Source organism: Tinamus guttatus, unplaced genomic scaffold (assembly GCF_059628265.1).
Source record: "Tinamus guttatus ecotype Peru unplaced genomic scaffold, ASM5962826v1 Tinamus_guttatus_pri_ptg001185l, whole genome shotgun sequence".
Taxonomy (NCBI): domain Eukaryota; kingdom Metazoa; phylum Chordata; class Aves; order Tinamiformes; family Tinamidae; genus Tinamus; species Tinamus guttatus.
In genome coordinates this window covers 27,654-43,306 of record NW_028289719.1, presented here as the reverse complement: position 1 = coordinate 43,306, position 15,653 = coordinate 27,654, and the positions used below count along the sequence as shown (strand labels likewise).

The following is a 15,653-nucleotide window of genomic DNA, read 5'->3' as shown; positions in this document are numbered from 1 at the left end:
CCTCCTCCTCCGCCTCCCCCTGTTCCGCCTCCTCCTCCTCCTCCTCCTCCTCCACCTCCTCCTCCTCCTCCGCCTCCTCCTCCTCCGTGTTCTCCCCCTCCTCCGCCTCCTCCTCCTCCCCGTTCCGCCTCCTCCTCCTCCCCGTCTCCCCCCCCGCCCTTCCTCCCCTCCTCCTCCTCCTCACGCCCCCCTCTCCCCGCAGCCGACGCTGCCTCCCGTCCCCCCGAGGGCGGCCCGGAGCCCCCCAAGCGGCCGCGCAAGAAGAAGGCCGTGAGCTGGCCCGAGGAGAGCCGCCTGCGCGAGTACTTCTACTTCGAGCTGGACGAGACCGAGCGAGGTGGGTGTCCCCAATGTGTCCCCAATGTGTCCCCGATGTCCCCAGTGTCCCCATGGTGTCCCCAACATCCCCACTGCATCCCCACTGCGTCCCCAACACGGCATCCCCAGCCGCCTGCGCGAGTACTTCTACTTCGAGCTGGACGAGACCGAGCGAGGTGGGTGTCCCCAATGTCCCCAACGTGTCCCCAACGTCCCCATGGTGTCCCCAACATCCCCACTGCATCCCCACTGTGTCCCCAACACGGCATCCCCAGCCGCCTGCGGGAGTACTTCGACTTCGAGATGGACGAGACCGAGCGAGGTGGGTGACACTGACACTGCGTCCCCAATGTCCCCAATGTGTCCCCAACGTCCCCATGGTGTCCCCAACATCCCCACTGTGTCCCCAACCCCTGCGCGTCCCCAGCCGCCTGCGCGAGTACTTCTACTTCGAGCTGGATGAGACCGAGCGAGGTGGGTGACACCAACGTGTCCTCAATGTGTCCCCAACGTCCCCATGGTGTCCCCAACATCCCCACCGCATCCCCACTGCGTCCCCAACACCGCGTCCCCAGCCGCCTGTGCGAGTACTTCTACTTCGAGCTGGACGAGACCGAGCGAGGTGGGTGTCCCCAATGTGTCCCCAATGTCCCCAACGTCCCCATGGTGTCCCAAACATCCCCACTGCGTCCCCACTGCGTCCCCAACACGGCATCCCCAGCCGCCTGCGCGAGTACTTCTACTTCGAGCTGGACGAGACCGAGCGAGGTGGGTGACACCAACGTGTCCCCGATGTCCCCAACGTGTCCCCAACACTGCATGACCTACTGCATCCCCAATGTGTCCCCAACACCGCGTCCCCAACGTGTCCCCAACCCCTGCGCGTCCCCAGCCGCCTGCGCGAGTACTTGTACTTGGAGCTGGACGAGACCGAGCGAGGTGGGTGACACCGCTGTCCCCAGTGTCCCCAACGTGTCCCCAATGTCCCCAACATCCCCAACACATCCCCAACACCGCGTCCCCATGGTGTCCCCAACCCCTGCGGGAGTACTTCTACTTGGAGCTGGACGAGACCGAGCGAGGTGGGTGGCCCCAATGTCCCAACGTGTCCCCAACGTCCCCACTGTGTCCCCAACGTCCCCACTGCATCCCCGACACCGCATGTCCCAAACACTGTGTCCCCAACGTGTCCCCAACCCCTGTGCCAGTACTTCTACTTGGAGCTGGACGAGACCGAGCGAGGTGGGTGGCCTTGGTGTCCCCGATGTCCCCAACGTCCCCACAGTGTCCCCAACACCGCGTGACCCAACGCGTCCCCAACGTGTCCCCAACGCCGTGTCCCCTCACAGCGTCCCTGATGCGTCCCCAACGCGGTGTTCCCTGCCATCCCTGCGGTGTCCCCACGGTGCCCCCTTTGTGTCCCAACCGTGTCCCCGGTGCCATGTCCCCGTGGCGTCCCCAACGATCCCTGCAGTGTCCCTGCCGTGTCCCCAACGTCCCCCTGCGGTGTCCCCGCTGTGGTGTCCCCAACGCTGCGTCCCCGTGGCGTCCCCACAGTGTCCCTGATGTCCCCTGCTGTCCCCATGGTGTCCCCGTGGTGTCCCCGATGCCGTGTCCCCAATGCCACATCTCCACGGCGTCCCCAATGCCGTGTCGCCGTGGTGTCCCTGCCGTGTCCCCACGGTGTCCCCAATGCCATGTCCCCATGGCGTCCCCACGGTGTCCCCAACGCCACGTCCCTGTGGTGTCCCCGTGGTGTCCTGAATGCCATGTCCCCAGCGCCACGTCTGCGCGGTGTCCCCAATGCCGTGTCCCCGCGGTGTCCCCAAGGCCGTGTCCCCGTGGTGTCTCTGCCGCATCCCTGCGGTGTCCCCAACGCCACATCCGCGCGGTGTCCCCAACGCCATGTCCCCAATGCCATGTCCCCACGGTGTCCCTATCGCCATGTCCCTAAGGCTGTGTCCCCACGGTGTCCCTAAGGCTGTGTCCCCAACACCGTGTCCCCAATGCCACGTCCCCACGGTGTCCCCAACGCTGTGTCCCCAAGGCCGTGTCCCCGCGGTGTCTCTGCTGCATCCCTGTGGTGTCCCCAACGCCACATGCGCACGGTGTCCCCAAGGCCGTGTCCCCAACGCCGTGTCCGTGTGGTGTCCCCAGCGCCGTGTCCCACAGTGTCCCTGCGGTGTCCCCAACGCCACATCCCCGCGATGTCCCCAATGCTGTGTCCCTGCGGTGTCCCCAACGCCGTGTCCCCAATGCTGTGTCCCCACGGTGTCCCCAACGCCACGTCCCCGCGATGTCCCCAATGCTGTGTCCCCAAAGCCATGTCCCCGTGGAGTCCCCAATGCCATGTCCCCACAGTGTCCCCGTGGTGTCCCCAACACCGTGTCCCCAACACCACATCCCCACGGTATCCCTGCCGTGTCCCCAATGCCATGTCCCCAACGCAGTGTCCCCAACGCCGTGTCCCCACAGTGTCCCCATGGTGTCCCCAACACCATGTCCCCAACACCACATCCCCACGGTATCCCTGCCGTGTCCCCAACACCATGTCCACATGGTGTCCCCAACGCGGTGTCCCCAACGCGGTGTCCCTGCTGTGTCCCCAACACCACGTCCACACGGTGTCCCCAACACGGTGTCCCCAACGCCGTGTCCCTGTGGTGTCCCCAACACCATGTCCCCACGGTGTCCCCAACGCCGTGTCCCTGTGGTGTCCCCAACACCACGTCCACACGGTGTCCCCAACGCGGTGTCCCCAACGCCGTGTCCCTGTGGTGTCCCCAACACCACGTCCACACGGTGTCCCCAACGCGGTGTCCCCAACGCGGTGTCCCCAGCGCCGTGTCCCTGCCGTGTCCCCAACACCACGTCCACACGGTGTCCCCAACGCGGTGTCCCCAACGCCGTGTCCCTGCGGTGTCCCCTACACCACGTCCACATGGTGTCCCCAACGCGGTGTCCCCAACGCGGTGTCCCTGCGGTGTCCCCAACACCACGTCCACACGGTGTCCCCAACGCGGTGTCCCCAACGCCGTGTCCCTGCGGTGTCCCCAACACCACGTCCACATGGTGTCCCCAACGCGGTGTCCCCAACGCCGTGTCCCCGCGGTGTCCCCAACACCACGTCCCCACGGTGTCCCCAACGCCGTGTCCCTGTGGTGTCCCCAGCACCATGTCCACACGGTGTCCCCAACGCGGTGTCCCCAACGCGGTGTCCCCAACGCGGTGTCCCTGTGGTGTCCCCAACACCACGTCCCCACGGTGTCCCCAACGCCGTGTCCCTGTGGTGTCCCCAGCACCATGTCCACATGGTGTCCCCAACGCGGTGTCCCCAACACCACGTCCACATGGTGTCCCCAACGCCGTGTCCCTGTGGTGTCCCCAACACCACGTCCCCACGATGTCCCCAACGCGGTGTCCCCAACGCGGTGTCCCCGTGGTGTCCCCAACACCACGTCCACACGGTGTCCCCAACGCGGTGTCCCCAACGCCGTGTCCCTGTGGTGTCCCCAACACCACATCCCCGTGGTGTCCCCAACGCGGTGTCCCCAACGCCGTGTCCCTGCCGTGTCCCCAACACCACGTCCACACGGTGTCCCCAACGCGGTGTCCCCAACGCGGTGTCCCTGCGGTGTCCCCAACGCCACGTCCACGCGGTGTCCCCAACGCGGTGTCCCCAACGTGGTGTCCCTGCGGTGTCCCCAACACCACATCCCCACGGTGTCCCCAACGCCGTGTCCCTGTGGTGTCCCCAACACCACGTCCACGCGGTGTCCCCAACGCGGTGTCCCCAACGCCGTGTCCCTGTGGTGTCCCCAACACCACGTCCACACGGTGTCCCCAACGCCGTGTCCCTGTGGTGTCCCCAACACCACGTCCACATGGTGTCCCCAATGCGGTGTCCCCAACGCGGTGTCCCCATGGTGTCCCCAACACCACGTCCCCATGGTGTCCCCAACGTGGTGTCCCCAACGCGGTGTCCCCAACACCACGTCCACGTGGTGTCCCCAACGCGGTGTCCCCAACGCCGTGTCTCCTGCGGTGTCCCCAACACCACGTCCACGCGGTGTCCCCAACGCGGTGTCCCCCCTGTCCCCGCAGTGAACGTGAACAAGATCAAGGACTTCGGCGAGGCGGCCAAGCGGGAGATGCTCCTGGACCGGCACGCGTTCGAGACGGCGCGGCGCCTGAGCCACGACGCCATGGAGGAGAAGGTGCCGTGGGCGCCGCCGCGGCCGCTGGCGCTGCCCGCGCCGCTCGTGGTGCCGGGCGCCGCGAGCCGGGAGCGCCGCGCGCAGGCCGAAAGGGAGAAGGGAATTCTGCAGGAGCTCTTCCTGTCCAAGGAGAGGTGAGGGAATACGGGAATACACTATGGGAATGGGAATACACTATGGGATATGGGGATCCCACGGCCGCTGGCGCTGCCCGCGCCGCTCGTGGTGCCGGGCGCCGCGAGCCGGGAGCGCCGCGCGCAGGCCGAAAGGGAGAAGGGAATTCTGCAGGAGCTCTTCCTGTCCAAGGAGAGGTGAGGGAATACGGGAATACACTATGGGAATGGGAATACACTATGGGATATGGGGATCCCACGGCCGCTGGCGCTGCCCGCGCCGCTCGTGGTGCCGGGCGCCGCGAGCCGGGAGCGCCGCGCGCAGGCGGAGCGCGAGAAGGGAATTCTGCAGGAGCTCTTCCTGTCCAAGGAGAGGTGAGGGAATACAGGAATGCGCTATGGGAATGGGAATACACTATGGGATATGGGGATCCTGCGGGAGCTCTTCCTGTCCAAGGAGAGGTGAGCGGGAATGTGGGAATGTTCTATGGGAATGGGAATACCCTATGGGATATGGGGATCCACCACGCGCAGGCGGAGCGGGAGAAGGGGATCCTGCAGGAGCTCTTCCTGTCCAAGGAGAGGTGAGGGAATACGGGAATGCGCTATGGGAATGGGAATACACTATGGGATATGGGGATCCTGCGGGAGCTCTTCCTGTCCAAGGAGAGGTGAGCGGGAATACAACATGGGAATGGGAATACACTATGGGATATGGGGATCCACCACGCGCAGGCGGAGCGGGAGAAGGGAATTCTGCAGGAGCTCTTCCTGTCCAAGGAGAGGTGAGGGAATACGGGAATGCGCTATGGGAATGGGGATACACTATGGGATATGGGGAATGGGAATGGGGATCCACCACGCGCAGGCGGAGCGCGAGAAGGGAATTCTGCAGGAGCTCTTCCTGTCCAAGGAGAGGTGAGCGGGAATACCAGGAATACGCTATGAGAATGGGAATACACTATGGGATATGGGGATCCTGCGGGAGCTCTTCTTGTCCAAGGAGAGGTGAGGGAATACGGGAATGTGCTATGGGATATGGGGAATGGGAATGGGGATCCACCACGCGCAGGTGGAGCGGGAGAAGGGAATCCTGCAGGAGCTCTTCCTGTCCAAGGAGAGGTGAGCGGGAATACGCTATGGGAATGGGGAATGGGAATGGGGAATGGGCATCCTACGGGAGCTCTTCCTGTCCAAGGAGAGGTGAGCGGGAATACACTATGGGAATGGGAATACACTATGGGATATGGGGATCCTGCGGCCGCTGGCGCTGCCGGCGCCGCTCGTGGTGCCGGGCGCCGCGAGCCGGGAGCGCCGCGCGCAGGCGGAGCGGGAGAAGGGAATTCTGCAGGAGCTCTTCCTGTCCAAGGAGAGGTGAGGGAATACGGGAATGCGCTATGGGAATGTGCTATGGGATATGGGGAATGGGAATGGGGATCCACCACGCGCAGGCGGAGCGGGAGAAGGGAATTCTGCAGGAGCTCTTCCTGTCCAAGGAGAGGTGAGCGGGAATGCGCTATGGGAATGGGAATACACTATGGGATATGGGGAATGGGAATGGGGATCCACCGCGCACAGGCGGAGCGCGAGAAGGGAATTCTGCAGGAGCTCTTCCCCTGTCCAAGGAGAGGTGAGGGAATACACTATGGGAATGGGAATACACTATGGGATATGGGGATCCTGCAGGAGCTCTTCCTGTCCAAGGAGAGGTGAGCGGGAACACCAGGAATACGCTATGGGAATGGGAATACACTATGGGATATGGGGATCCTGCAGGAGCTCTTCCTGTCCAAGGAGAGGTGAGCGGGAACACCAGGAATACACTATGGGAATGGGAATACACTATGGGATATGGGGATCCTGCGGCCGCTGGCGCTGCCGGCGCCGCTCGTGGTGCCGGGCGCCGCGAGCCGGGAGCGCCGCGCGCAGGCCGAGCGGGAGAAGGGGATCCTGCAGGAGCTCTTCCTGTCCAAGGAGAGGTGAGGGAATACGGGAATACGGGAATACACTATGGGAATGTGCTATGGGAATGGGAATGGGGATCCATCACGCGCAGGTGGAGCGGGAGAAGGGAATTCTGCAGGAGCTCTTCCTGTCCAAGGAGAGGTGAGCGGGAATACCAGGAATACACTATGGGAATGTGCTATGGGATATGGGGATACACGGGGGGAATGGGCATCCTGCGGGAGCTCTTCCTGTCCAAGGAGAGGTGAGCGGGAATACCAGGAATACACTATGGGAATGGGAATACACTATGGGATATGGGGAATGGGCATCCTGCAGGAGCTCTTCCTGTCCAAGGAGAGGTGAGCGGGAATACCAGGAATACACTATGGGAATGGGAATACACTATGGGATATGGGGAATGGGGATCCTGCAGGAGCTCTTCCTGTCCAAGGAGAGGTGAGCGGGAATGTGGGAATGTGCTGTGGGAATGGGCATCCTGCGGGAGCTCTTCCTGTCCAGAGGTGAGCGGGAAAACAGGGATCCGCCGCGGGATCCAGGGATCCGCTGCCCGTGGGGAGCGGCAGGATCGGGGCTCCACAGTGGGAGCAGGGATCTGCTCCCCAAGGCCAGCGGCGGGATTGGGAATCCGGGAATGTGGGAATCCGCTGGGGAGCGGGAAGCGGCTCCCTATGGCGAGCGTGAGGATGGGGAATGTGGGAATCCGCTGCCAGCGCCAGGATGGGAATGTGGGATCTGCTCCCTGCGGGGAGGAGCGGGATCAGGGATCTGTTCCCCGTGGCAAGTGCCGGGATCGGGAATCTGGGAGTCCGCCTGGAGCCTCCGCGGATCCCGATGGAGGACGGCGGCTTCCAGGGGATCCCAGGGAGGCTCCCGGATCCTGGTGGTTGGGCCAAGGCCTTGGATCGGATCCCTGGGATCCCCGTGGATCCGATGGGAACGTGGCTAGGACAGGATCCCCCAGGATCCCTGTGGATCCAATGGGAACGGGGCTGTGCCGGGGATCCCCCAGGATCCCTGTGGATCTGATGGGAATATGGCTGGGGCCGGATCCCTTGGGATCCTTGTTGATCTGATGGGAACGTGGCTGGGATGAGATCCCTGTGGATCGAATAGGAATGTGACTGGGACAGGATCTCCCAGGATCTGATGGGAATGGAACTGTGCTGGGGATCCTGGGGATCCCTGTGGATCTGATGGGAAGTGACTGGAACAGGAGACCCCAGGATCCCTGTGGATCCGATGGGAATGTGGCTGGGGCCAGGGAGACCCCAGGATCCCTGTGGATCTAATGGGAACATTGTGCCGAGATCCCTGTGGATGCAATGGGAAGGGGGCTGGGATAGGATTCCCTGGGATCCGCTTGGATGCGATGGGAATGTGACTGGGATAGGATCCCTGGGATCCCTGGCTGCGATGGGATCCCCTTGGATCCCTGTGGATCTGGCAGGAATGTGACTGTGCCAAGAATCCCTGTGGATCTGATGGGAACGGGGCTGGGACTGGATCCCTGTGGATCTGATGGGAACGGGGCTGGGACTGGATCCCTGTGGATTGAATAGGAATGTGAGTGGGACAGGATCCCCTGGGATCCCTGTGGGTGCAATGGGAACGGGGCTGGGATGTGGATCCCGGGGATCCCCGTGGATCCCATGGGAACGGGGCTGGGATGTGGATCCCGGGGATCCCCGTGGATCCGATGGGAACGGGGCTGGGATGTGGATCCCGGGGATCCCCGTGGATCCCATGGGAACGGGGCTGGGATGTGGATCCCATGGGAACGGGGCTGGGATGTGGATCCCATGGGAACGGGGCTGGGATGTGGATCCCGGGGATCCCCGTGGATCCCATGGGAACGGGGCTGGGATGTGGATCCCATGGGAACGGGGCTGGGATGTGGATCCCGGGGATCCCCGTGGATCCCATGGGAACAGGGCTGGGATGTGGATCCTGGGGATCCCCGGGGATCCCATGGGAACGGGGCTGGGATGTGGATCCCGGGGATCCCCGTGGATCCCATGGGAACGGGTCTGGGATGTGGATCCCGGGGATCCCCGTGGATCCCATGGGAACGGGGCTGGGATGTGGATCCCGGGGATCCCCGTGGATCCGACGGGAACGGGGCTGGGATGTGGATCCCATGGGAATGCGGCTGGGATGTGGATCCCGGGGATCCCATGGGAACGGGGCTGGGATGTGGATCCCGGGGATCCCCGTGGATCCCATGGGAACGGGGCTGGGATGTGGATCCCGGGGATCCCTGTGGATCCGACGGGAACGGGGCTGGGATGTGGATCCCGGGGATCCCCGTGGATCCCATGGGAACGGGGCTGGGATGTGGATCCCGGGGATCCCCGTGGATCCCATGGGAATGGGGCTGGGATGTGGATCCCATGGGAACGGGGCTGGGATGTGGATCCCGGGGATCCCCGTGGATCCGATGGGAACGGGGCTGGGATGTGGATCCCGGGGATCCCTGTGGATCCGATGGGAACGGGGCTGGGATGTGGATCCCGGGGATCCCTGTGGATCCCATGGGAACGGGGCTGGGATGTGGATCCCGGGGATCCCTGTGGATCCGATGGGAACGGGGCTGGGATGTGGATCCCATGGGAACGGGGCTGGGATGTGGATCCCGGGGATCCCTGTGGATCCGATGGGAACGGGGCTGGGATGTGGATCCCGGGGATCCCTGTGGATCCCATGGGAACGGGGCTGGGATGTGGATCCCGGGGATCCCCGTGGATCCCATGGGAACAGGGCTGGGATGTGGATCCTGGGGATCCCCGGGGATCCCATGGGAACGGGGCTGGGATGTGGATCCCGGGGATCCCCGTGGATCCCATGGGAACGGGTCTGGGATGTGGATCCCGGGGATCCCCGTGGATCCCATGGGAACGGGGCTGGGATGTGGATCCCGGGGATCCCCGTGGATCCGACGGGAACGGGGCTGGGATGTGGATCCCATGGGAATGCGGCTGGGATGTGGATCCCGGGGATCCCATGGGAACGGGGCTGGGATGTGGATCCCGGGGATCCCCGTGGATCCCATGGGAACGGGGCTGGGATGTGGATCCCGGGGATCCCTGTGGATCCGACGGGAACGGGGCTGGGATGTGGATCCCGGGGATCCCCGTGGATCCCATGGGAACGGGGCTGGGATGTGGATCCCGGGGATCCCCGTGGATCCCATGGGAATGGGGCTGGGATGTGGATCCCATGGGAACGGGGCTGGGCTGTGGATCCCGGGGATCCCCGTGGATCCGATGGGAACGGGGCTGGGATGTGGATCCCGGGGATCCCTGTGGATCCGATGGGAACGGGGCTGGGATGTGGATCCCGGGGATCCCTGTGGATCCCATGGGAACGGGGCTGGGATGTGGATCCCGGGGATCCCTGTGGATCCGATGGGAACGGGGCTGGGATGTGGATCCCATGGGAACGGGGCTGGGATGTGGATCCCGGGGATCCCTGTGGATCCGATGGGAACGGGGCTGGGATGTGGATCCTGGGGATCCCTGTGGATCCCATGGGAACGGGGCTGGGATGTGGATCCCGGGGATCCCCGTGGATCCCATGGGAACGGGGCTGGGCTGTGGATCCCGGGGATCCCCGTGGATCCCATGGGAACGGGGCTGGGATGTGGATCCCGGGGATCCCCGTGGATCCCATGGGAACGGGGCTGGGATGTGGATCCCGGGGATCCCTGTGGATCCCATGGGAACGGGGCTGGGATGTGGATCCCGGGGATCCCGCAGCTCCCGGCCGGGGGCTCCGCTCCCCCCCCCGGCTCCGGGTTGGGGGTGTCGGGGGTGTCCGGATCCGTCGGGATCCCCCGGTGACCCCCCCGTCCCCCCCTCCCCAGTGTCCCCGACAGCCCCCACGAGCCGGACCCGGAGCCCTACGAGCCGCTGCCGCCCAAGCTCATCCCGCTGGACGAGGTGGGAGCCGCCGGCACCGCGGGAACACCCCCAACAACAGCCCACCCCACCGAACAACACCCCACCGGACAACACCCCACCCCGCGAACAACACCCCACCCCGCGAACAACACCCCACCCACCGAACAACACCCATCACCGAACAACACCCCACCCCGCGAACAACACCCCACTGAACAACACCCCACCGAACAACACCCCACTGAACAACACCCCCCACCGAACAACACCCCACCCCGCGAGCACCACCCCACCCCGCGAACAACACCCCACCCTGCGAACAACACCCCACCGAACAACACCCCACCGAACAACACCCCACCCCGCGAACAACACCCACCGAACAACACCCCACCCCGCGAACAACACCCCACCCCGCGAACAACACCCCACCCCGCGAACAACACCCCACCCCGCGAACAACACCCCACTGAACAACACAACACCCCACCGAACAACACCCCACCCTGCGAACAACACCCCACCCCGCGAACAACACCCCACCGAACAACACCCCACCCCGCGAACAACACCCCACTGAACAACACCCCACCCCGTGAACAACACCCCACCCTGTGAACAACACCCCACTGAACAACACCCCACCCTGTGAACAACACCCCACCCCGTGAGCACCCCCCGAACAACACCCCACCCCGCGAACAACACCCCACCGAACAACACCCCACCCCGCGAACAACACACCTCGCAAGCACCCCCCAAACAACACCCCACCCCGCGAACAACACCCCACCGAACAACACCCCACCCCGCGAACACCCCCGCACTGAACAACCCACCGAAAATACCCCCCACCGAACAACACCCCACCGAACACCCCCGCACCGAACAACACTCTGCGAACACCCCTGAACAACACCCCACCCCGCGAACACCCCCGCACCGAACAACACCCCCCACCGAACAACACCCCGCGAACAACACCCCCCCAAACAACACCCCCCTAAATACCTCCCACCGAACAACACCCCCCACCAGACAACACCCCACCAGACAACACCCTCCAAATACCCCCCACCAGACAACAACCCCCCAAATACCCTCCAAACACCCCCCAAACACCGCACCGAACAACACCCCGCAAACACCCCCACTAAACAACACCCCACCGAATACTCCCCCACCGAACAACACCCCCCCCCCCCCGAAAATACCCCCCACCGAACAACACCCGCCAAATACCCCCCACGGAACAACAGGCCCCCAAATAACCCCCACTGAGCAACACCCGCCAAATACCCCCCACGGAACAACAGGCCCCCAAATAACCCCCACTGAGCAACACCCCGCGAACACCCCTCACCGAACACCCACCACTGAACAACGCCCCGCGACCATCCCCCACTGAACAACACCCCCACAAACACCCCCCACTGAACAACACCCCGCCGAACACCCCCCACCGAACAACACCCCCATAGCAAACAACACCCTCCCAAATACCCCCTCCCAAATACAACTCCCAGGCGCCCCCCAAATAACACCCCCAAATACCCCCTCACCGAACAACACCCTCCCAAACACCCCCCCAAACACCCCCCTTTTTGTGGGGCTTCAGCCCCCCCCATCCTCCCCCACTGTGACATTAACTTGCCGCCCCCCCGTCCCCCCGGTGACGTCCCCGTCCCCCCGCTGTCCCCCCCGTCCTCCCGGTGACGTCCCCGTCCCCCCGGTGACGTCCCCGCCGTCCCCCCAGGACTGCGCGGAGGCCCCCGAGGCCGCGGCCTCGTCCCCGCCGGGGGGGGCTCCCCGGCTGCCCCCCGTCCTGGCCAACCTGGTCGGCAGCGTCGGCGCCGCCCGCAGCCCCCAGGGCGGCCCCCCCCCCGGCGCCGCCGCGCTCAACGTGCACGAGATCCTGTCGTCCATCATGGTGAGGACGAGGGGACACCCTGGGGACAACGTGGGGACGTGGGGACAACATGGGGACACCGCGGGGACACCCTGGGGACAACATGGGGACGACGTGGGGACACTCCTGGGACACCGCGGGGACAACGCGGGGACGCCCTGGGGACACCATGGGGATGTGGGGATACCCTGGGGACACCCAGACCCCCTTGGGGACACCCTGGGGACACCGCGGGGACACCTAGACCCCCTTAGGGACACCCTGGGGACACCCTGGGGACGTGGGGACACCCTGGGGACACCGCGGGGACACCCTGGGGACACCTGGGGGACATGGGGACACCCAGACCCCCTTGGGGACACCCCGGGGACACCATGGGGACATGGGGACACCCTGGGGACACTGTGGGGACACCTTGGGGATACCCTGGGGACACCTAGACCCCCTTGGGGACACCCTGGGGACATCCTGACACCCCTGGGGACACCGTGGGGACAGCCAGACCCCCTTAGGGACACCCTGGGGACACCCCTGGGACACCCTGGGGACACCATGGGGATGTGGGGATACCCTGGGGACACCCAGACCCCCTTACGGACACCCTGGGGACATCCTGACACCCCTGGGGACACCCGGACCCCCTGGGGACACCCTGGGGACACGGGGACACCCCAGGGACACTGCGGGGACATGGGGACAGCCTGGGGACACCCTGGGGACATGGGGACACCCCGAGGACACCCCGGGGACACCCTGGGGACACGGGGACACCCCGGGGACACCCAGACCCCCCTGGGCACACCATGGGGACACCCTGACACCCCTGGGGACACCCGGAGCCCCTTAGGGACCCCCTGGGGTCACCCAGACCCCCTTGGGGACACCCTGGGGACACCCCGGGGACACCCTGGGAACGTGGGGACACCCCGGGGACACCCTGGGGACACCATGGGGACACCCTGGGGACACCCTGGGGACACCCCCCAACGCGCCCGTGTCCCCCCTCCAGGGCGGCCCCAACGCCCCCCAGGCCGAGGAGCTGCTCAAGCAGCCGGATTATTCGGACAAGATCAAACACCTGCTGGGGAACCTGCAGGGACCGCCGGGACCCGGAGCCGGTGAGGGGACAGCGGGGACAACGGGGACAACGGGGACACGGTGGGGACAGCGGGGACACGGGGGGGACGATGGGGACATGGGGGGGACAATGGGGACATGGGGGGACACAGTGGGGGACCTTGGGAAATGAGGGGGGATGGGGGGGTATGGGGTCACCTGGGGCCGTGGGGGGACACGCAGGGACCTTGGGGACATGGGGGGGTCACTGGGGACGTGGAGGGACATGGGAGGCACGGGGGGACGGTGGGGATGTGGGGGGGACCTTGGGATATGGGGGGATATGGGGGGGAATCCATGGGGATGTGGGGGGGACACAGGGATGTGGGGGGGACCTTGGGGACAGGGGGGGAAAGAGGGGATGTGGGGGGACATGTGGGGACAAGGGGACATGGGGGGACCGTGGGAGCGGCAGGGGGTGTCCCCGCACCGGGGGGAGGTGACACGGGGGGTGTCCCTGTGCTGGGGGAGGTGACACGGGGGGTGTCCCCATGTTGGGGGGAGGTGACACGGGGGGTGTCCCCGCGCCGGGGGAGGTGACACGGGGAGTGTCCCCGCACCGGGGGAGGTGACACCGGGGATGTCCCCATGTTGGGGGGGGAGGTGACACCAGGGATGTCCCCCGCGCCGGGGGAGGTGACACGGGGGGTGTCCCCCTGTCGGGGGGGGAGGTGACACCGGGGATGTCCCCATGTCCGGGGGAGGTGGCCCCGCTGACCCCGCTGACCCCGCTGTCCCCGCTGTCCCCGCAGTGCCCCACGGGCTGCTGGGCCCCGGCCCCGTGGCCAACGGCTTCGCGCCCGGCCCCAAGGGGCTGCAGCCCTTCCCGCCGGGGGGGCCCCTGCCCGGTAAGTGACGGTGACGGTGACGGGACGGGACGGGGGGGGGGACGGGGGGGACGCGCTCAGCGCCCCCCCCTCACCCCCCCCCCCCCTCCTCCTCTTCCTCCAGGCGCCCACGGGGGGCCCTGCCCGGCGCCCGGCCCGGCCCTCCCGGGCGGCCCCCGCCTGCTGGGGCCGCCCCCCCCCCAGCGCGGAGACTTCTGGGAGCCCCCGGACGGCGGCGGCGGCGGCGGCGCCATGAGGGGGGGCCCCCCCCCGCCCCCCCCTCCCCACGGCGGCGGCGGCGGCATGAGGGGCGGCCCCCCCCCCCTTCCACCGGGCGCGGGGGGGGGGGCGGCCGCGGCGGCGGCGGCGGCGCCGACCCCCCCCCCTTTCCGGGGCCGCGGCGGCGGCCGCAGCGGGGGGGGGCCGCGCGGAGGGCCCCCCCCCTCCGGCGAGCACGGCAGAGGCCCCCCCGGCGGCGACCACCCCCGGGCCCACGGCGGCGGCGGCGGCGGCGGAGGAGGTAAATGCGGGGGGGGGGGGGCCGCCCTCGCGGGGGGGGTGGCTCTGGGGCGGCGCCTGGGAGGGGGCCCCGTCGCCGCCCCCCCCCCCCGCCGCCCCCCCCCCCCGCCGCCGCCGCCCCCCCCACTTCGGGCCCCGCTGGCGGGGCCACGGCGGGGGGGCCCCCCCCCCGGCGACGCCCCCCCGCACCCGCTGCAGGCCCCGCCCCTCGAGCCGCCCCCGCCCCACGGCGGGCCCTGGGGGCGGGGCCCCGACTGGCGCCGCCCCCACATGGGGCTCTGAGCGCCCCGCCCCCTGCCAGCCCCGCCCCCTTCCCCCCCCCCCCGCCGGGGCCGGTCCCCGAGGAGGAGGCGGCCGCGGGGCATCATGGGAGACGTCGTCCGGGCCTAGGGGGCGCCGCGGGGCATCATGGGAGACGTAGGCCAGGCGCAGGGCATGCTGGGGGCTGTCGTTCGGGGTTGGGCACGGAGCGGGGCATGCTGGGAGCTGTAGTCCAGGCCTAGGGCACACAGCGTGGCATCATGGGAGTCGTAGTCCAGCTGCGGAGCGGGGCATCATGGGAGATGTAGTCGACAGGCCGCAGGGCCTGCCGGGAGCCGAGGGGGCCGCAGGGCATGCTGGGATGTGTAGTCCAGCTGCAGGATGAGCCGCAGGGCATCATGGGAGCCGCAGGGCAGCCCTAAGGGGGTAGGGAGCGCCCTGGTGCATGATGGGAGCTGCAGTGCCCAGCGCCATGTTGGTGTTTGGGGGGCTCCCAGTGCATGCTG

At 66.9% G+C, this 15,653-nt stretch overlaps 1 protein-coding gene across 1 annotated transcript; it reads left to right on the top strand.

The window, feature by feature from the left end:
• Positions 1-202: 202 nt before the first annotated feature.
• Positions 203-15,178, top strand: LOC148590641 (serine/threonine-protein phosphatase 1 regulatory subunit 10-like; the record flags this gene model as incomplete). Its single annotated transcript, XM_088538800.1, has 8 exons — positions 203-337; positions 4,423-4,669; positions 10,479-10,554; positions 12,272-12,445; positions 13,434-13,542; positions 14,293-14,392; positions 14,829-14,880; positions 15,085-15,178. Coding segments are annotated over 8 exons (977 nt in total), but the record flags the coding sequence as incomplete, so codon positions are not given.
• Between the last annotated feature and the right edge of the window lie 475 nt (positions 15,179-15,653).